This window comes from Propithecus coquereli, unplaced genomic scaffold (genome assembly GCF_000956105.1).
Source record: "Propithecus coquereli isolate 6110/MARCELLA unplaced genomic scaffold, Pcoq_1.0 Scaffold44, whole genome shotgun sequence".
NCBI classification, from domain to species: domain Eukaryota; kingdom Metazoa; phylum Chordata; class Mammalia; order Primates; family Indriidae; genus Propithecus; species Propithecus coquereli.
The window spans coordinates 8,255,440-8,274,310 of record NW_012150174.1 but is presented as its reverse complement, the minus strand read 5'-3'; the positions used below and the strand labels follow the sequence as shown (position 1 = coordinate 8,274,310).

General features: G+C 48.0%; 1 protein-coding gene across 1 annotated transcript in view; it reads right to left on the bottom strand.

Annotated features, from left to right (window-relative positions):
• Positions 1 to 18,871, bottom strand: part of LOC105818238 (polypeptide N-acetylgalactosaminyltransferase 18) — a 179,579-nt gene that overhangs the window by 84,688 nt on the left and 76,020 nt on the right. Inside the window, exons 4-6 of the mRNA XM_012654177.1 lie at positions 10,338 to 10,521; positions 8,412 to 8,609; positions 4,108 to 4,222 (exon numbers count right to left, since the gene is read on the bottom strand). Coding sequence (XP_012509631.1) covers positions 4,108 to 4,222; positions 8,412 to 8,609; positions 10,338 to 10,521 — 497 coding nt within the window. The remainder of the gene's footprint in view (positions 1 to 4,107; positions 4,223 to 8,411; positions 8,610 to 10,337; positions 10,522 to 18,871) is intronic.

Sequence of the window (18,871 nt, the reverse complement as noted above, 5' to 3'; positions counted from 1 at the left end):
ATCTGAGGATTAATGTCTTTTATCAGTTTGGGAAAATTTTAAGCCATTATCTCTTAAAATATTGTTTTTGCCTAACCTTCTCTTTTTATCATTTGCATTGGGAATTGTAAGATATTAAACCCTCAGTCTCAATTCTACATGTCTGTCAACCTTCTTTTTTCATATTTTTTCTCGGTTTTTTTTGCATGGATTTTAATAATGTCTTTAGATCTATTTTCCTGTTTATTAATTTTATTCCTTTAACAATGCCCATGTAGCTATTTGACCCATCAGCTGAGCTTTTAATTGTCGTTTTTATATTTTCATGTTCGAAATTCTACTTTTATTCATGATTATTTTTATAGTCTCTTGCTTCTTATTCATATTCCAATATTTTATTTTATTTATGTAAATACATTATACAACTTATTTATACTCTGTGTCTGATAGAGTCAATAGTTGAAGACTCTGTGGATCAGATTTGGCTGTCCACTGATTGTGCTGGTATTTGCTCTTGTACTTTCTTTTTCCCTTGTCTATTTTATGATGTTTTAAAACTGTGAACTCGTAGTCCTTGGAACTTTACCTGTGGGAATTTTGTGGCCTGCGTTAAAGGGGTCTTTCTCCAGGGTGATTTTATACTTTATACTGAGAAAATAGGCCTTTGGAGCCCCAGCTTTATAGGCAGTGAGACAAGCCTCAGTCGTTGTATTCTATTCTCTGGATTCTATGAAGTTGAGAAAACATAAGCTTGAAAGTCACCGGGTTCTTCAAACATAACAGACCTAGCCTTTCTTCAGGTTACTACTTTCACTTACTTTTTGGTCTCTGTATTAGCTTCGTTGGGCTGTTATAATAAAGTACCACAAACTGGGTCACCTAACACAACGTAAGTTTATTTTCTCACAGTTCTGGAGGCCAGAAGTCTGACACCAAGGTCTTGGCAGGGCCACGTTCCCTCCAAAGCCCCTGGGGAGTGATCCTTCCTTGCCCCTTCCAGCTTCTGATAGTCCCAGGTGTTCCTTGCTTGTGGCATCATAACTCCAACCTCAGCCTCCATCTTCACATGGCTGTCTTCCCCTTGTGTCTGTTCATGTCCAAATTTTCCTCTTCTTATAAGGATACCAGTGATGTTGGATTATGACCCACCCTGATCCAAAATGACCTCATCTTAACCTGATTACATCTGCAAAGACCCTATTTTCAAATAAGGTCACGTTCACAGGTATAAGAGGTTAGAGCATATTTTGGGAGGAAATCAATGCAACCTATAGCAGTCTCCAACAATTGCTTAATTCCCTGCCGGCTCTTAAAAGCTTTCTTATATATTCTAGCTATTCAATTTAGTTATTGTCTACACAACTTTTTTGTTTTCTACTCAGTATCAGCTCTTATTTCTTGCTTGTTTCATTCTGCTTGGCCATCGCAGCCCCCTCCTTTCTCCCATTGTGCTGTGGACTTAGAAATCAGAAAAAAATAAGAGTGAGAAATAAGAAGACTTTCAATGGGGACTCAGTAGACATAATCGTGAATACAGTAGGAGGAAAGTACTACATGGACACTGCCATACTTTTCTTGGGGGATGCTCAAAGGACGTTTATCCCTAGATCACCATGTGTCTCTGCCCAGTCCTCTGGATCATAAAGATCTGGGGTTGAATCCTTTCCCTACCTCATGTAAGGTGTATGACCTTGAGAACATTTGTAGCTCTTAATTTCAGTTTCATCTATAAAGAGTATTGTAAAAACACCTACTTCTTAGGATGGATGACATAATGCCTACTGTGACCCCTGGCACAGAACAGGCATTTAGCAGTGGTGCAGACAGCTCTATTACAGTGTGCCAAATAGGTAAGGACTTTGAATAAGTTGCCTCTGGATAAGTGAAGTGTGACAAACAATGTCTTTAATGCACAATGCTGTGATGTAGTTAGGGCAGATATCCTATTTTATAGATGAGGAAACTGAGGCACTGAGATGCCAACTCACAAAACATGAAAGAAAGACGAACACTAACAACTGCACAAAATGAGAACATCTGTTTTGGAGATGATCAGTGGTTCTGTGTCGCTTAAAAGGGAAACTGGAATTCAAATTAACGCATCTTCCCTTTTGTACTCAGTGCTGCCAGCTAAGAAGTTATTGGGCCCCTGCATTAAAAGCCACCTTTCCTTCAACTCCAATGACACTTCATCTCTGTCAAGAGGGAGGGAAGAGATGGCGGGGGAAAAAAAGCCAGATGACATTTTATACTGTAATTCAAATCCCGAACATGCAACTACCCAAAGATATTAATATTTCAGCTTGTATCAGAGCCTCACCCAGGCCCACACTCCAGAGTAGCTTTATAATCTAAGGATGGAAAAGCCAGAAATCTCCACCACTCTGTGATTGACTCACACACATGTTGGAAGCAGAGTTCACAAATCTAATTCCTTTCTCCATTCCCGGACATTTTTACCCAGAAAACACAAGTGACTGGAGGTGGTGCTGCCCACTCAGCCAATTCCTGACAGCAGCTCCTAGTGAAAAATATTATGTTTGGAGTGAGCATTTATCCAGGAGCAGTGCTGAAATGAGATGGCGAGGGCGCAAATGAGGAATAAATGACCAGTGCAGGGAGCACTGGAGAAATGAGTGTGATTATGCAGGGGCTGTCCTCTATGAATACATTAGCTCCCCAGTAAGCCCATGCATTTTGACTGCCTCCAAAGCAATTTCTTGGTGTTTCAGTGAATACAGGTGTCTGCAAATGTTTTCTAAGCTCAGTTTCAGATAAGCTGGTCCTGCTGTCAGTCCTCAAAGCCCTGGAATGAAGTCTAGGGCATGACTCAGGCCCCGCCCAGGGCCTGGCAGGTCATCACAGGTGTCATGTGATGCTCACTGCAAGAGCCCAGTCTCCCCTCAGGTTAGGGCCAGGGCTGCCCCGGGCCAGCTGCCTGCCCAGAGAGGTGGGAGGTGGAAGGAGGTTAGAGGTGATAGGAGAGTGGATCCAAGCCACAGTCCTTCAGTGGGAACTGAGTAGCAGGAACCAGAGACCCAGATGCAGATACTAAGGCCAAAGGGGCAAAAGCAGGATCAGTAGCTGGAACCAGCCAGATGTTGAGGGAGGGAGGTCTGCGGGGATGTGTGAGCAGGCTGCATGAGAAGGAACATCTGGGATGATCACCATGAACACCTGTAGGTACAGGGTCCTCGCCAAGCACTGGCAAGCCTGCAGTGTGTGGGCATGTCAGGCTGTTTAGAGGTCCCCATGGAGAAGACACTGGGGACCACCGTGGGGTTTAATAGGGACACTCTCTGGACATAAGGATGGGTTTCCTTCTGGGACAAGATCTCTCATTGTATCCATCATCACATTCCTTCCAAACACCAAGGGACCTAATGTGTCCCTCAGATAGAAGAAGGGGTCCATTCTGCATTTATCTTTCCATAGGTCAAGGGAGAGGAGCCAGAAAGCCTAGGAAATGTTCTTGTAGGGCAAGAAATAAAATGGAGACTCTCGTGGGGTCACGCCATGAGCTGATAGCTGCAAAGGGCCCTGTGCTTGGGGACAAGAAAATGGAGTATGGCAGGAATGGGCCTGGGGGTGTGGCCAGCATTTGGTGGGGTCAGAAACCAGCATGAAGTGAGCCTGGCTGTGTTTCGTTATATCCCATGTGTTTATTTCCCTGCAGCTCTCTCTTGACAAAGTCTTTGGGAAAGTTCTGTAGGCCACTGTGGAGAAGACAGAGAGTATCGGAGTGACAAGTCCCAAGGGAAGTGACTGTGAGGGTCACTCTTGTCCAGCCACCCTGTGATGTCTCTTGTTTCTTGCTGGAGCACCTTTGCTCACCCCATGGGCCTCCATGTGGTTTTAACAGGGAGGCTGTTTCCTCGAGGGAGCTCAACTCTCCCCTGCCCCACCCCGGCCGAGCAGGTTCTAAAGTCCTCTCGTTCCCGAAACATCAAGAGGCTCTACCCTGTATTCCTCTCCCCTGGCCCCAGTCACACACACACAGACCAGGGCTCAGGACTGGACATTCAGAATCAGCCTGTGACCCTCAGCCTTAAGCCCATTTCTCCACCCCTGGACTCATTCGTCCTTGTGGGAGCAGAGCCCAGCCCTGCGGGTGAGAACCTCACTCACCCTGATCCCGAGCTCGACATTCTCGCCCCCGTAAACCTCCATGCCTTCATCCAGCAGGCCGATCTCCTGGAAGTACTGCCGGTCCACAATGAAGCAGCCGATGAGGGCAGGGCTCCTGCAGGGTAGTGGAGAGGGGCGAGCGGTGAGCAGAGGGGCTGTGTCACGGGGCTCTAAGAGCAGTAGGATCTTTCTACCAGGAGGATCCGATCCTCTTCCTTCCTTTGCTGCCAGAGTTGGGGTGGACCTTGTTCTTGGAGTGGCCTCCCAACCTGGGTCTGGCCTCACCCGACCACTGCAGAAAGGCTGTTTCATCAGGGCCGTGGGCAGACAGCTCCCACCCTGGGATCAGCTGCCACTGCCGGTGGTGCTGGCGTGTGTGTTGGCCCCAAGGAGTGGTGCTCAGCCTGCCAGTCCAGATGGACTGTCTGTATCTCCAGCTGGCCTGACCCTGACCTCTGCACAACCAGTCTCCGTCTCTGCCTGGACACCCAGGCCAACTTCCCCGCCCTTCCCCAACTTGGATTCTGCATATCAACCTCAGTCTACTTAGAAAGACTGAGGTTACATGGCAGACAATTTGGATTTTATCTATAGGGAAAGGGGTGGCCATGAGGAGTTTTAAGCAGCTCTGGTATGAATAGATCTGTGTTTAAAAAAAATACTCAGGCAGCTATAGGGTGATTGACTGGAAGAGATGAAGTGGGAATTGGGGAATCCAGTTGGGAAGGTTGTTGCTGTATCCAGGTGCGAAACAATGAAGACCTGGATCACAGTAGCAGGAATGGAGACTGGAATTGCTTAAAGACATATTTTGATATAAAATCATCAGAACTTCCCATCAGATGAACCACGAGGGTGAGGAAGTGGGAGGAACCTGGGTACCAGCTGGCTTTCTGGCTTGGGCAATGGTGGGCTGGGGGCCACTCATCAGTAAGGGGTGTAGAAGGAATTGGTTTGTGCAGCAAGCCATGCTGGGAAAACTGACCTTCAGGTAACTGTGGGACATCCCGGGGAAATATCCAGCAGGCAGGGCTTAGGTAGATGGTCTGGGTCTGGGATTCAACAGGGGTCCTAGGCTGGAGTAACTTGTCAACAACTGATAGGTCCAGGAGCTAGAAGGCCTTTCCTTCCGCATTGGGGGTGGGGGTGAGCTCGGGGCTCACCAGCTCTGTGCAGCCTCCCAGCACAGGACCTCAGAGAATGAGTCACATCAGGTGAGTCAGCATGAGTGCATGGGGCTGCGTCTCTGCTGAGAGCATTACTTATGCAATGACTTTCAATTGTTCTACTGCACACTGTAGCCCTTGCCTGGCATTTTAACAGCCCATGTCTGGAAGACTTGGTGGGGGAGAGAAAAGAAAAGGAGAAATGAAGAATCTTCCGTGATGAGAAAACTGTCAATCAATCACATGCAAATAGATCTGTCTTTGAAATTGGAAACTCATCAAGGTGAAGAAAAGGCTATTTTGCAGGCCATTTCCCTGGGGAACTGATGCTGCCGCAGAAGGCTGCTCTGACAGAGACTGGCACCTTGGGGTCACAGCCCCTCCTTTTTTCAAGTCACCAATTTTATTCTGAACAGGACTTCACCCTGCATAGACCGCAGGCATCATGGGAACTCAAAGCACCTCTCCTAAAGCAAGCTAGGACCCCGCTCCGGGGGAACCCTGGCCTTGGAGGTAATCGCTCTGGGAAAAATTCCCCTCTGTGTGTCTGAGAGAAATTCCCTATCCACTCTGGGCCTCTGATTCTACATGTGCAACATAGGATCCGTTATAACCGCATGCGGACTCACTTAAATGATGTAAAGCACTTGAGGGCTTCTGGGACATATCTGACATTCAAAAGGTCATTTAAAAAGATGCACTTGTACTTGCGCATTGAAGGAGCCCGGAGAACCCCCTCTCTAAGTGCATGATGGTTTGGAAACTGGCAGAGTGGGGTCACTGCCTTTTCCTCTGCACATTCCTGAAATGTTAGACCAGGACACGCAGGAAGCAGCCTTCCTCGAAGTGCCAGTTCCAGACAGGGAATGAACAGAATCTGAAACAGTTACTGGGGGATGAGCGCAGGCCATCTCGGTGGTCTATTATTAGCTAGGGCATTAAGTGGACTCAATCAGCCTGAAATTGTTATTGATTTATATCCTGCCTCATTCCTGAAAGGATTAGAAATAGCTTATGAGAAAATGTAAAATACATTGAAAACCATAAATAGAGAAATGTCTGGAAAGACCCAAAGATTACAACAAATTGGAGAGCCAGCTAGAAAGAATGTGTAGGCTGAGGTCTTCCTTCACTATTCTTAAAGTAGACCCGCCAACTTGGCTCTGAGCTTCCTGTTGGCCAAGGTGAAAATGAGCATACACGGTCTTAGAAATAAAATTTACAGTTTTCATATGAAAATGTCATACCGAGTGATTGCTCAGGGATAGCAAGGCTTTCTGTGACTGCTAGTCAGTTTGAGAGAAATTTCTCATGTGGATCTTCTTAAAGGGGTCACTTGAGGACCTAGTGAACAACCATCTCAAAGGCATCTTTTTATCTTTTTAGAATGCAATAGAAGATATTGCTGGGCTTTTTTTTAAATAGCTTACACCATGTGTGGGCAAAGCACTAAAATACAGCTCCAAAGAAAAAAGAGCTGAGATAGGCAAGATACATTTGTATAAATTACAGCTTTCTGTGGAGCTGTCTTCATCTAGGAATAAAACTAGGAATATTCTTCCAAAAAACCTTCCATAAATGTAATTTCTCTCAACCAAGTTTTTGATAAAAATTGGGTGATAGAAAATTTGAGGTTGAGATGACATTTTCTGGCAAGGACCTAGGATGTAGGTTTGCTAATTAAGACCAGATTTGATACATTTAGAGATGAGCAGAACAGAAACAGATACTATCAATGCAGTCTTCTGCAAGAATGCTCACTGCTGCGTGGTGGCATATTTCCCTCCAATAGCATTCAGCAGATCTAGGAGCAGAAATTGATCATGCCAACTCTGAGCTCAGCGGTGGCCCACTAGATGGATGACAACTAGCCACAGAGTCCAGCTGGCCTACTGGGTGCATCCTGGCTCCACTGTCCAGAGCCATTCTCCTCTCTCAGTCTTGCTGTCCTCATCTTGCAAAGCAGGGAAGACACACTGAGCTGTCATCAGGTTATGATCAAACGTGACCATGTGTGTAAAAGACCGTTGTACACAGTGGACTCCCAACAAATATTTAACATCACAAAATTGTGGCAGGGGCCTAGCAGAGTAGGCAACAGGTAACCACAGGAAAGTTAAGTGGGCTTCTCTTCTATCCTGTTTTAAATATGAATATAATTTTTTCTTCCGGCAAGGAAAAAGGTGATCTTAGGTAATAATCGCCTACTTTCAATTAAATTTTTCATAATCTTTCTCCCTCATGTAATACAAAGCAACTTCTAATCAGCTTCTAATCTCTTTCATTCCGGGAACTGTCCCCTAGGCCACCTTTGCCGTCTATGTGTTTAACAGGCAGGACTTTGTAGGGAGCATAACAACACCCACCCTGTCATCCACACGGACAGGAAGGAGAGCTGGTGGGGACGGCTATTTCAGGAGAACTGACCCCTGACCAGTGAAAGCAAAGGCTGCACAGGGTGGTCCTTCAGGTGTCTGGGAAGACAGTGGCAAGGGCAGAAAGAGTGTGGGATCTTTGAAATGCAGTTTGAAGTTACTTTTGTCTCAGTCCTACAGGTTAAAACTCAAACATCACCACGGTATATCAGGTCCTGTGGGGGCTGGTCTTGCCTCTGCACCCCTCCAGGCTCTGCCTGGGGCTTCCTGGCTTCCTTCCTCCTTCTAGTCCTTTTGAACCTCCTCTGTGTCCGTGAACTTCACATATGGGTGCCCACTCCCCAACCTGGCCATTGCCTACTTGCTCTTAAAAACAACGCCAATGCTACCCTCTCTGAAAAGAATTTCCCCGCTCTCCGCACAGTTTCTGCCTGCATGGTAGAGTAAATTTTTTATTCCAATGATTTTTTTTCTGTCCTTTGGGGGCAGGAACCAAATCTTAATCACTCTGGATCCCAGCACTGAGCACAGCGGTTGGCACCCAGCAGGTGTCCCACGGAGATGTGTTGAAATGAGTGATTTGGGGGCTATGAATGGATTCTGGGATGGTCAGAGCCTGAGAGCAAAGCCTGGAGATCATACTGTATGTAATTCCTTTCTGCCCTCCCCACCCCCTGCTGCTCCCAGAATAAGGGTTGGGCTGGGAGGGGGGCCCTTGCCTGGAGGCCAAAGCAGAGAGACCCACAGGTAAGGATGCTTTTACCTGATGGGGGCCGTGGAGTTCTGCAGCTTCCACCAGGCCTTGGGGGGATTTAGGTAGCGGCACCACAGCTCCCAGTCAAAGCCCTGTGCGGCCAGTGGGTACTCTTCTATCTCAAAGTTGTCATATTTGATGTTATCAAAGGATGGTGAGATGATCCGTTTCCGGTTCTCCTTTATGCGGGTGAGTACAGGTTCAGCCCTGAGCAAGAGGAAGTGAGACAGAGAGAGAGAGAGAGAGAGAGAGAGAGAGAGAGAGAGAGAGAGAGAGAAGAGAGAGTGAGTAACTGCTCCCAAGGTGGACAAGAACCAGATTAGCATCTCCTGTAGGTCCTTGCTTAGCAGAAAGAGGTAGGAACACCTGGTGGTCTCCTCTAGTGGAGAGGGGCACTGCCTCCTGGGAAGGAGCCCCTGTCCAACTTCCCACCCCCCTCAGCACTTCGTGATGGCAAATGGCCTGGCCACTCCTGCCGCATGTCCAGGGCTGAGCTGAGCGATTCCTATCCCAGCCAGCCTTGTGCCTGCTTGCTTTCCCTTTCTTCGCTAGGAAAAAAAAAAAAAACAAAACAACCAAACCCAAGACTTAAAAAAGAAGAAAGGAATAGATCTGAGGTTCCAGAGGAAGCTTTCAACTTGGGCTTTGATTTTGCTAAAATTCAATGTATCAACCTGGAGGAAAAGACAGATGGAAATGGCAGAGACTGGGAGGTGAGAACCAACCTATGTCCACCAGCCATGCAATGTCGCCTTGGAATGTCAGCCATGCTCCCCACCCCTCTGTGCTCCCCAACTGCCCAAGGAGAGGTGGGCCATCAGGGCTTTCCCAGGGAGCCAGGAGGCCCCTGCAAGCACCAAGTAAGCCATGTTTGCAGAAGGGAATGGCAAGCTTCTCATTAATAACACATTTGATCCATAATTGTTTATTCAAATCAGCTTGAAATGGTAAGTGTCCCTTTCCTATTGTGGCCATAAATCCAATGAAAACGCTTTTTAAATAGTTGCAAATGGCAAACAGGGACTTCAGCTATAAAAAATGGTTGTGTTGCAGCCTTCAATTGGGCCTGTTATGCCGGAATCCAGCCCAGGCTGTGTGCATGCCCTGCTACCCCTTCCTGCTGGAGAGCCTTTCTCACCCTGTCCCTAGAGGGCAGCTGGCACCGTGGAGTGTGAGGAGAGCAGACCCAGTGCCATCAGGCATACTGGTAAGAAGGGTGGCAACTTACTTGCCCCAGCTACTTGCAGTCATCCCAGTGCCTGCGCCCAGCAAAGCCACTTAGGCCCAGCAATGCCACACATCGCGGGCTGCGCCGTGCCCTCCAGCCCTGCAGGGATGTCAGCATCGCTGCTCTAGCCCTGCTCGGCCGCAGCCACTGGGACGTTTCATCTGCTCCCTGAGCAGCTGTGACCAGAGAAAGAAGCAAGTTCAAAGACTTAGCTTCACTATAGGGAGAATCTGAGATTATGTGCTACCTCAGGCCTGGCATTTGGGGGAGCCCAGGGCACCCCTGATGACATCAAGCCACCTTCACCCACCTCTGCCCACTTGGTCTTGGCCCTGTCTGTGAGGCTGGGCTTCTGCCTCCTGCCTGGTCCAGCTGGGCCTCTCTGGGTGTGGGAGCCCTGTCCTCAGCTGGGCAGGCAGGCACTCTCTGCTCTGCCCTGAGCACCACGTACCCCTCTCTCTGGTCACACCTCCCTGACGGCCACACCAGGCAGAGCCACACCTGGTGTCACCATACCCTTTAGGCACTGTGTGCTGACCTGTTGACACTGAAATACCCCCTGAAGTGCCAGTCCTGTTGCCTAGGTCACATACACCTCCCATGTCACCTGTTCCCAGAATTCTCTCCTTTTCCTCCAGCCCATAACTGAGATCCCAGCACGCTTTGCTCCCACGGGGACGCCCCCTCCCCTCCCCAGAGGGGCTTACCAGCCCACATTGAACTCCACGTGGGCATCGAAGAGTGCCACCACGGGGGCAGTGGCCACCCTCCAGCCGCTGACCCTGGAGCGGATGAGGCCTTCCTGCTTGCTGTGGCGCACGACTTTGATGAAGCCGGGCTTCCGGCCGTTCACCTTGTCCACGTATTCCGCCAGCTTCTCCTTCAGTTCCTCTGTCAGGGAGAAAGCGCGTCCTTAGTGAGGGGCGGGGGGGCAATCGAAGCATTCTCTCCACCAGGGAGAACTGACCCCAGACAGCAGCTAGAGGGCCCAGTCCCCTCCCTGGGTCTTCCTCCGTGCTCCCCACAGTGGCCAGCACGGCTCAGCTTTGGAGGGGAAAACACTATCGACGGGGCCCCAGCCACACGCTGGCATCCTGCGCCTCACGCACACTGTTTATTTAATCTTCACAACAAGCTAACGGGAAAAGGGTGGCCCAGAAGAGTTTATCAATTTCTCCAACATCACGCAGCCTGTGAGTGGCGTAGTCCAGTTTCAAACTGGGTCCTGTGGCCTGACGAGCCGTGCTCTCTCCTGATCAGCCAGGCTGCCCCTTCCCAGTGCTCCCCACTGGTGCTCCCACAGCCCCAGGGAAAGCTCCATCGGCCAAGACCATAGCCCGGGACCCACTCTCTGCCTGGGTCCCATTGCCGCGCCCCTGGGAGCGGTTGCCATTTGTCTGCTGCCTACGGCTGCAAGGCCTGGCTAAGCATTTGATGCTTCTGCTTGTTCACGACTGCAAAGGGGGCTGCGCAACAGAAACAGGCCTCAGTAGGGGCCCCCTTACCCCTCAGCAGCGAGGGCATGGCAGTATGTTCTTTATGTTCCCACAGCAGCTGAGGCAGGAGCCTATGACAGCCCTCACAGCTGCTTGGATGGGATTTTAAAGTTTGTTCTGAACCAATTACCCATCTCAAGGTGTGAATTCCCATTGACTGTTCTGACGAGCAGACATCCAACCCCTGCAGTAAAAGGGAATTCCATGCAGTCCATTCCTTTGGGGGCCACTTCAACTATTAGAAGCTCTTCCTTCTTCTGACCTCCAAATGCCAAGGTCCCTCAAACTTCTACTCATTAGTCCCATGGGACCTTTTTTTGAAGCCATAGAAGACAGATCAAGTCCCTCTTTCATAGAACAAACTTTTAGAGTGGAAGACCATCCTTAAGTCCTTGCTGAGGACTTCTCTAGGTCAAATACCTTCAGTTCTTACTCATGTTTCCCCAAATCTCATAATTTCAAATTCTTTAATCATGTTGAACTTCCCTCTAAATAAGTTTTTCTCTCTTTTAAATTATGCACCCAGAAGTTGATATAATACTTCTGAAGTAAAATGGGCTATACAGAATACAGGGAACTAATCACCTCCCTTAATCTAGAATCTATGCTCCTGTTAATATAATCTAAAGTCACATCAATTTTGACTACTTTTGACTCAAGTTAAGCATACTGGAAACATACCTCTACAAGTGTATTTTTACAGGGTGCTACTAAGTCAGGCCTCCGTCATCCTGTATGTGAGTGCAGGCGTAAGTGCATGTGCTTGTGTGTGTGCACACGTACACACGCACACTGAGCCAAAACAAAGAATCTAACATTTAATCTTATTTAATTTGACCTTTCTAAAGATTTACACTATTTGTCTTTGTTATCTAGCCCTTCCAGCTTTCCAGCGTCTGCAAAAGTGGTGAGCGTATGGTCTTTATTGTCATTCAAGTCATCCTTTTAAACGCTGTCACCTTTGTCCTAAACTGGGGCCAGTGGGGGCTGTCAGGGATTCTCATTCCAGTCTGGAGAAAATGTAGCTGACTTTTGGGCTGCCGCTATGTGCTGTATATCTCACTGTAGCCCACAGGACAGTGACCTTGCGATCTCTGATCGCCACAGCTGGCTGGGGAGGCTGCTGTCTCACAAATGTCAGGACGTCGGCCACAGAACTGCGTAACTCAATGTGTCCCATGCTTACAAGGCCCTCAAGCACCATTGCCAAGAGGCTGCTTGAAACATTTACTGCTTCATCACCCCAAAGGTTCTCTCATATATCCTTTTTGAAAATTTTAAATGGACCTCATAAAGCCAGATAGTTGGGCTTTTGATAGTAGCAGTTAAGTGGTGAGTGCACAGAACTTGGGGTGAGAACTAGGCTGGTGCCAAATGACCTGATATATAAGCCCCTCCCCTCCTCCCCTGCCCCCAGGAGTACAAAACGAGTCCCCTTCTCGTCCTCCTCACCCCTCAGGTGAGACTGATGGGGGTGACTGAGGCATTGATGGGAGCAGGCTGTGGATGGTTGCTACCTAATGGTCCCCCGTGAATCCTACCTGAATCCACATCCCATGTGGCCACCTAACATGCTGAATCTGGGCTGGACCCCTGACACAACAGGATGCAGCAGGAGGGCCTCTGTGCAAGCCCCAGGCCAGTCTCTAAGAGGTCTGGCAGCTTCTGCTTTTGCTGTCTCGCTGCCCTAAGAAGGAAGCCTGAGCCAGCCTCCTTGAGGGGCTCAGCAGTCCCCAGTCATTTAGGCCACCCCACTAAGGCCCCAGACATGCCACCAGCTGATTACAAATGCCTGGGAGAGCCCAGCTGACACCATGTAGAGCAGAGACAAGCTGCCTAGCAATCCCAGCCTTTATTGTAGGATTCGGAGCCAATGAATGGTTGCTGTTTCGCGCCACTAACTTCTGGAATGGTTTGTTATACACAAATGCTAACTAGTGTCTATTGTTCTGGTCTGGCGCTGGGGTTAAAATAAGATTGTGAAGCCCTGATGCACAGGCAATGAAGCTGGACAAAGAGGAGCTAGCTCAGAGGATGGCAGCAAGAGATGGAAGCTTTGCTTCTTGTAGGAGCTACTTGCTCCTTTGTACCTCTGAGCTCTGTTAACACTGAACTACAATAGAGGTTTCTGGTAGACCAGCTACTGAAAAATTCTGTTCCCAGTCAGCTGCATCCCAAACATGTGCTATTGATTAGAAGAGGGAATTCTTTGAGCCCCAGTGAAACTGCTATCCAAAAATAAGAAGAAGAAAGAAAAAGGTCTTGAAATACTCTAGATGATACTTGTGTACTCTTTGCAAAATATTTTTACCTAATTAGGTTTTCATGTTTTCCTTCAATCTGTGTTAATTGCCAAAGCAAGAAAGAACTATTGAAAAGTACTTCTGCATTTTCTGGAACACTATTTTCTAAGATATTGCCTGTTGTATATTATATATTATTATAATAATATGTATATTGCCTGTTAAATATTGTATACACACGTAAATAATACCCCTCAGGACTTAGCTAAAGTTCTTTAGCTTGGAGTTAAAGAACTTGCGTTTTTTTCTCATACCTAAACACAAGCACATAACCCATAGTAGTTGCCTTTTTGCTAAGGTTGCCGGGAAGCTCAGATTCAAATAAAATGGCTAATTCCAAGGGTTCTGTCAACATTTTTGCTTCCCTACCATTGCTAAAGCTTTGGTTTTCAAGTTGTAGTTTAATAGCTACATTATCTTTTACCTTTTTTCCCTTCTGGGTAAACTAAATTTAATTATTTCTGTGTGTGTGAAATATCTATAAATAACATTTAACAAAGTATCTTGGTAGGCCAGGACAGGAGCATAATTGCGAAAGGAAGGGGGAAGCTATATTTTGTACTTGTTTTAATGTGCTGGGGAAAGAGCAGGTAGGGAGTCCGCTTGCTGAGACTTTGCCAGATTGGGTCAACGTGGAGCCGTCGATGGCCAGTGTTGACAGAGAAATACAGTTTGTACCCTGCATGGGACCAGGTGTCATCCTGCTTGTGTTGCCGCTCCAGCTCTCTCCTGCTGTCCGCAAATTCTGCTCTGCTGACATCTGAAGGACCTCTGCAAACCAGCCCTCCAGAAGCAGTGCCAATGAAGCACCCCTTGCCTCCTGGGAGGTCACACTCCACACCCCCACGTGGAACCTCCTCTCAGAGCCAGCTAAGTACAGGCTGCCTGTGGCTCTCACTGCTTCAGATGCCAAGGAAACACGGGAGATTCACCAGCCTGGCCAAACAGCCTTTCTCCCCTCCCCGTCCAAGCGCCTTCGCTGGTCCCCTAAAAAGTGGTTAGCTCCACAGAATGCAGGCTGAGCAGGAAGGGTCTGGCACCGATGGCTGTTAATCTGATATAAACACTTCATGGGCCATTCTGATCTCACGCATAAAGGAAACTAAAGGATCAGGAAGTTGATGCCAATGGGGCTTTGCTCTTTGGAAGGCAGCTGCACAGGCGTTTTGCTGCATGGCTTTTCCAGGCTTGCTACGGAGAACCGAGTCCCGATCTTCATCTCTCCCTCCCACACTGAATCAGATGATCATCTCCCACGTTTGCTCTAGGTTTTGGGGAAGCTGGAGTAAAGGGAGAGGCCACCCATTCATTCATTCATTCATTCATTTATTCAACTAATACTGAGCACTTACTATGTAGCAGGTACTGATGTCATTGCTGTGGACAAGATAGTCTGCCATGTATTCAATGTCTGTGTTCCCCCCCACTCCCAAATTCATATGTTGGAATCCTAACTCCCACTGCAATGGTATTAGGTGGGGCCTTTGGGAGATAATTAGGTCATGAGGGTACAGCCCTTGTCTTAGTCCATTTTGGGCAGCTGTAACAGAATCCCTGAGACTAGGGGAATTTATAAGGAATAGAAATTTATTTCCTCACAGTTTTGGAGCCTGGGAAGTCCAAGATAAAGGTCCTGGCATTTGGTCTGGTGAGGGCCTTCTTGCTGCGTCATCACGTGGCGGGAAGAAGAAGGGCAAGCCAGCCTAAAGCTGCATGAAGCCTCTTTTTGAAGAGCCTTAATCCCATAAACAGGGAAGCAGTCCTCATGGCCTACTCTCCGCTGAAAGGCCTCATCTTTCAATCCTGTCACATTGGCAACATCTGAATTTTGGAAGGGATACACTTGAACCATAGCAGCGCTAATAAATGGGATTAGTGCCCTTATAAAAGGGACCCCAGAGAGCTCTCTTGCCCTCTTTCTGACATGTGACGATGCCATGAGAAGTCGGCAGTCTGCAACCTGGAAGAGGCCCTCAGCAGAACCTGACCACGCTGGCACCCTGATCTCAGACTCCCAGCCTTTCTGTCGTTGATAAGCCACTTGGTCTGTGATACTTTGTTACAGGTGCCTGAACTGAGACACAGTCTAAGCCATTAGATGTTTATTATTAAAAGGCTTGTGATGGGAGAGGGAAAAAGAGAGTCTTAGTCCATTTAGCGTTGCTGTAAAGGAATACCTGAGGCTTGGTAATTTATAAAGAAAGGAGGTTTATTTGGCTTATGATTCTGCAGGATGTACAAGAAGCAGGGTGCCAGCTTCTGCTTCTGGTGAGGGACACAGGCTGCTTCCGCTCATGACAAAGGTGAAGGACAGCAGAGTGCAGAGATCACGTGGTGAGAGGAAGCAAGGGTCGGGGGAGGCGCCAGGCTCTTAGCAAGCAGCTCTCACGGGAACTAACAAGAGTAAAAACGCATCACCCCACCCCCTGGGAGGACATTAATCTACTCATGAGTGATCCATCCCCACGACCCAGACACCGCCCAGTAGGCCCCACACCCAACAGTGGGGATCAAATGTCACCATAAGATTTGGAGGGGACGAATATCCAAATTACAGCCGAGAGGGAGAGGAAGCAGAAAGTGCCGTGGAGCTGCGGTCTACAGAGGTAGTCATCGGTCAATGCGGGGTAGAAGTTGGGGGATCGAACATCCCATGCAGGGTTGAGTTGTGTCCCCCAGATTCCTGTGTTGAAGTGCTAACCCCTAGTAGCTCAGAATGTGACCTTATTTGGAAATAGGGTCTCTGCAGATGGAATAAGTTACGATGGGGTCATACTGGAGTGGGGTGGGCCCCTAATCCAATATGACTGGTTTTCTTATAAAAAGGGGAAATTTGGACACAGACACGCTCAGAGGGAGAAGGTCATGCAAAGGTGAAGACAGAGATTGAATTGATGCATCTCCAACCCAAGGAATGCCAAGGATGGCCAGCAAGCCACCAGAAGCTAGGAGAGGGGCGTGGAGCAGATTCTCTCTCACGGTCCTGCTCACACCCTGACTGTGGCCTGCCAGCCTCCAGAACCGTGAGGGAATTTCTGGTGTTCAAGCTGCCAGCTGGTGGCACTTTTTTACAGCAGACACAGGAAATGACTATATCCCAGCTTTCTCACCCCTCGGGTGGCACAACACTGAGGCAGGGTCTACACGTCTCCTGGTGGCTCCCAGGAGGGTTGAGTCCCTGTCCCCACAGCGGTGCCCTGTGTGCTGATGCCCACGGCACTACCTTTCTTCTTGTCTCTGTCTCACATCCCCTTCCCTCACCGCTGTTTCCTGGGATCATCTCCCTGATAATTGACTCGGCCCCCAAATCCTGTCTCAGGATCTTCCTGGCTTCTGGGAGATCCAAACTGAGGCAGTCACACATTCTCCAAGACACTATGGGCCTGGCAAGTTGCTTCTCTCTTGCCTGGTTCCCAAAAATATTTAAATTTTCAACCCCTGACCTATGTGTGTGATGCATATGTATATGTGTAAGGTGACTTAAATAGCAACCCTACTTCCCTCTTCCCCTAATCTCTGCATTAATTGGCTAACATATAATAGATGAAATAACAGAAAAGATGATGTACTAGGGCACTCTTCTAAGTACTTTGAATATATTATCTCATTTAATCCTTTCAACAACCCTAGGACATAGCTACTATTATTATCATTGCATTTTGAAGACGAGGAAATTAAGGCACAATGTGACCCAGGTAGGAAGTGGTGGAGAAGGGATTTAAATCCAACTAGGCTATCCCCACAGTCATGCTCTTTATGCTATGAACTGTCTCCCCAGAATAAAAAGCCATCCTGCATAAGAATCAGCTTGTTAAAAACACAGTTTCCAAGGCACCACCCCACAGAGAGTCTGATTCGGTAGATCTGGAGTGGAACCAGGGAATCTGAACTTCGTATAATAGGCTCCCCCTGAAATTCTGATGGGAGGCCAAGCTTGGCCACAACCAAAGTAAAAAAGATCAGCTCTGTGACACGGTGGGAAAAGGAGTTTCCTCTGGAATATGCGTGGTTCCAGCTCTTGAAAGAAGGACCCAGGCTTGGTCTAAAAATGGCTCCCTAACTATCTGCCCAGGTAGTTTTCCCTCTTCCTTCTTCCAAACCCGTCGGCTCCATCTTGCTGCCCTCAGCTGCAGATCCTTCACTTTCCAGCTGGTTCTTATTTCTCTGCGTGGTCATCTTTGGGTCTGATGCTTGGACTGTCCCCTGCAGTTTCCCAGCCACTCTCTGCATGGGCCACTGCCTTCTGTGGTCCTCTGGCCACACTCCTCCTCTCTAGCTCAAGGCTGTCCCTCGACAGCCAGCCTGGATTATAACTCTGCCCTGGAGGAGAGTGTGAACACGCCACCCCCCTCCCCAATCCACTCCCCACTGAGAAGTGCTAATAATTGTTCGTTTCCCTTGGTGCTAATTTAAAGATGAAAAGCACAGCACATTTCTGTTTATTCCTTTCAGAGTGAAAATTAGCTGGTCTTCCTCAGATCAGATTAACTGGCTTTCCTCTGAAGCCATTTAGGGTCACTGAAACACAAATGCTATGCCAACACACTTCGAAAGAGAGATTATTCATAAGGCTGCAATGGTTGTCAAACCAAACGTCCTTATGAATCCACATCAGGTGGGGAGCTAAAAAATAAAGACAGATGTCACCCGCCCCCACCTCCATGGAGAATCTGGAGTGGAGGCTCTGGACTCAGCTGGTGGGGCTTGGACTGCTGGGACCCCAGAGAGTGTCTGAGTGTACGTTCTGCTCTCTTTAAGATCACTCCAGACAAGCTTTCAAACGCTGGGTGGTTTACAAATGTTTTCCTCGTGGTTCATTCTTCTGTCCGCTACACTTAACAGCTGCACTTCGGTCCAGCTCCTTTAATAGCTGCACTTCTTCAAAGTCAATTGATACTGAAGGATATTTGGAATGGCCTTAAATAGTTCTGATCTGGCCATTTTTGCTAGGGACCTGGGGAAAGGCTCCATCTAAGAGCCCTAGAGTTGACATATGAAATATGGCTATGGGGGCCAGGCACACAGGATTACAATCTTCCTGGGAAGTTGCAACTATTAATTCAGCCTTGTCAAGTTATGGAAAGTCCCAGAATTACCACCCAATAGAACCCACTATCTGGGATCTACTCTTGGATGTCACAGCAGGGCATTAGTGGCCACCAAAACCCACAAGAAATATGCACTCCAAACTTAGTGGAGTCTCCAAAGCCAGGTTCTCGAAGTCCACAAACACCCTCTTATCTGCTACCAAATGGTTTGTTTTCCCAAAGATCCTGTATCCTGCAACAAACTGGTCAAACCTGGTTTCTGACGATGACTGTGGCAGATGATATAAAAATGTTTCCCTGGCCAATCAGGAATGTACTGGGTTCTAATCAAAGTTTGACACTCTCTTTCTCTCTCTCTCTCAAATTAAAGCAAAACAAAACAAACAAAAAACTC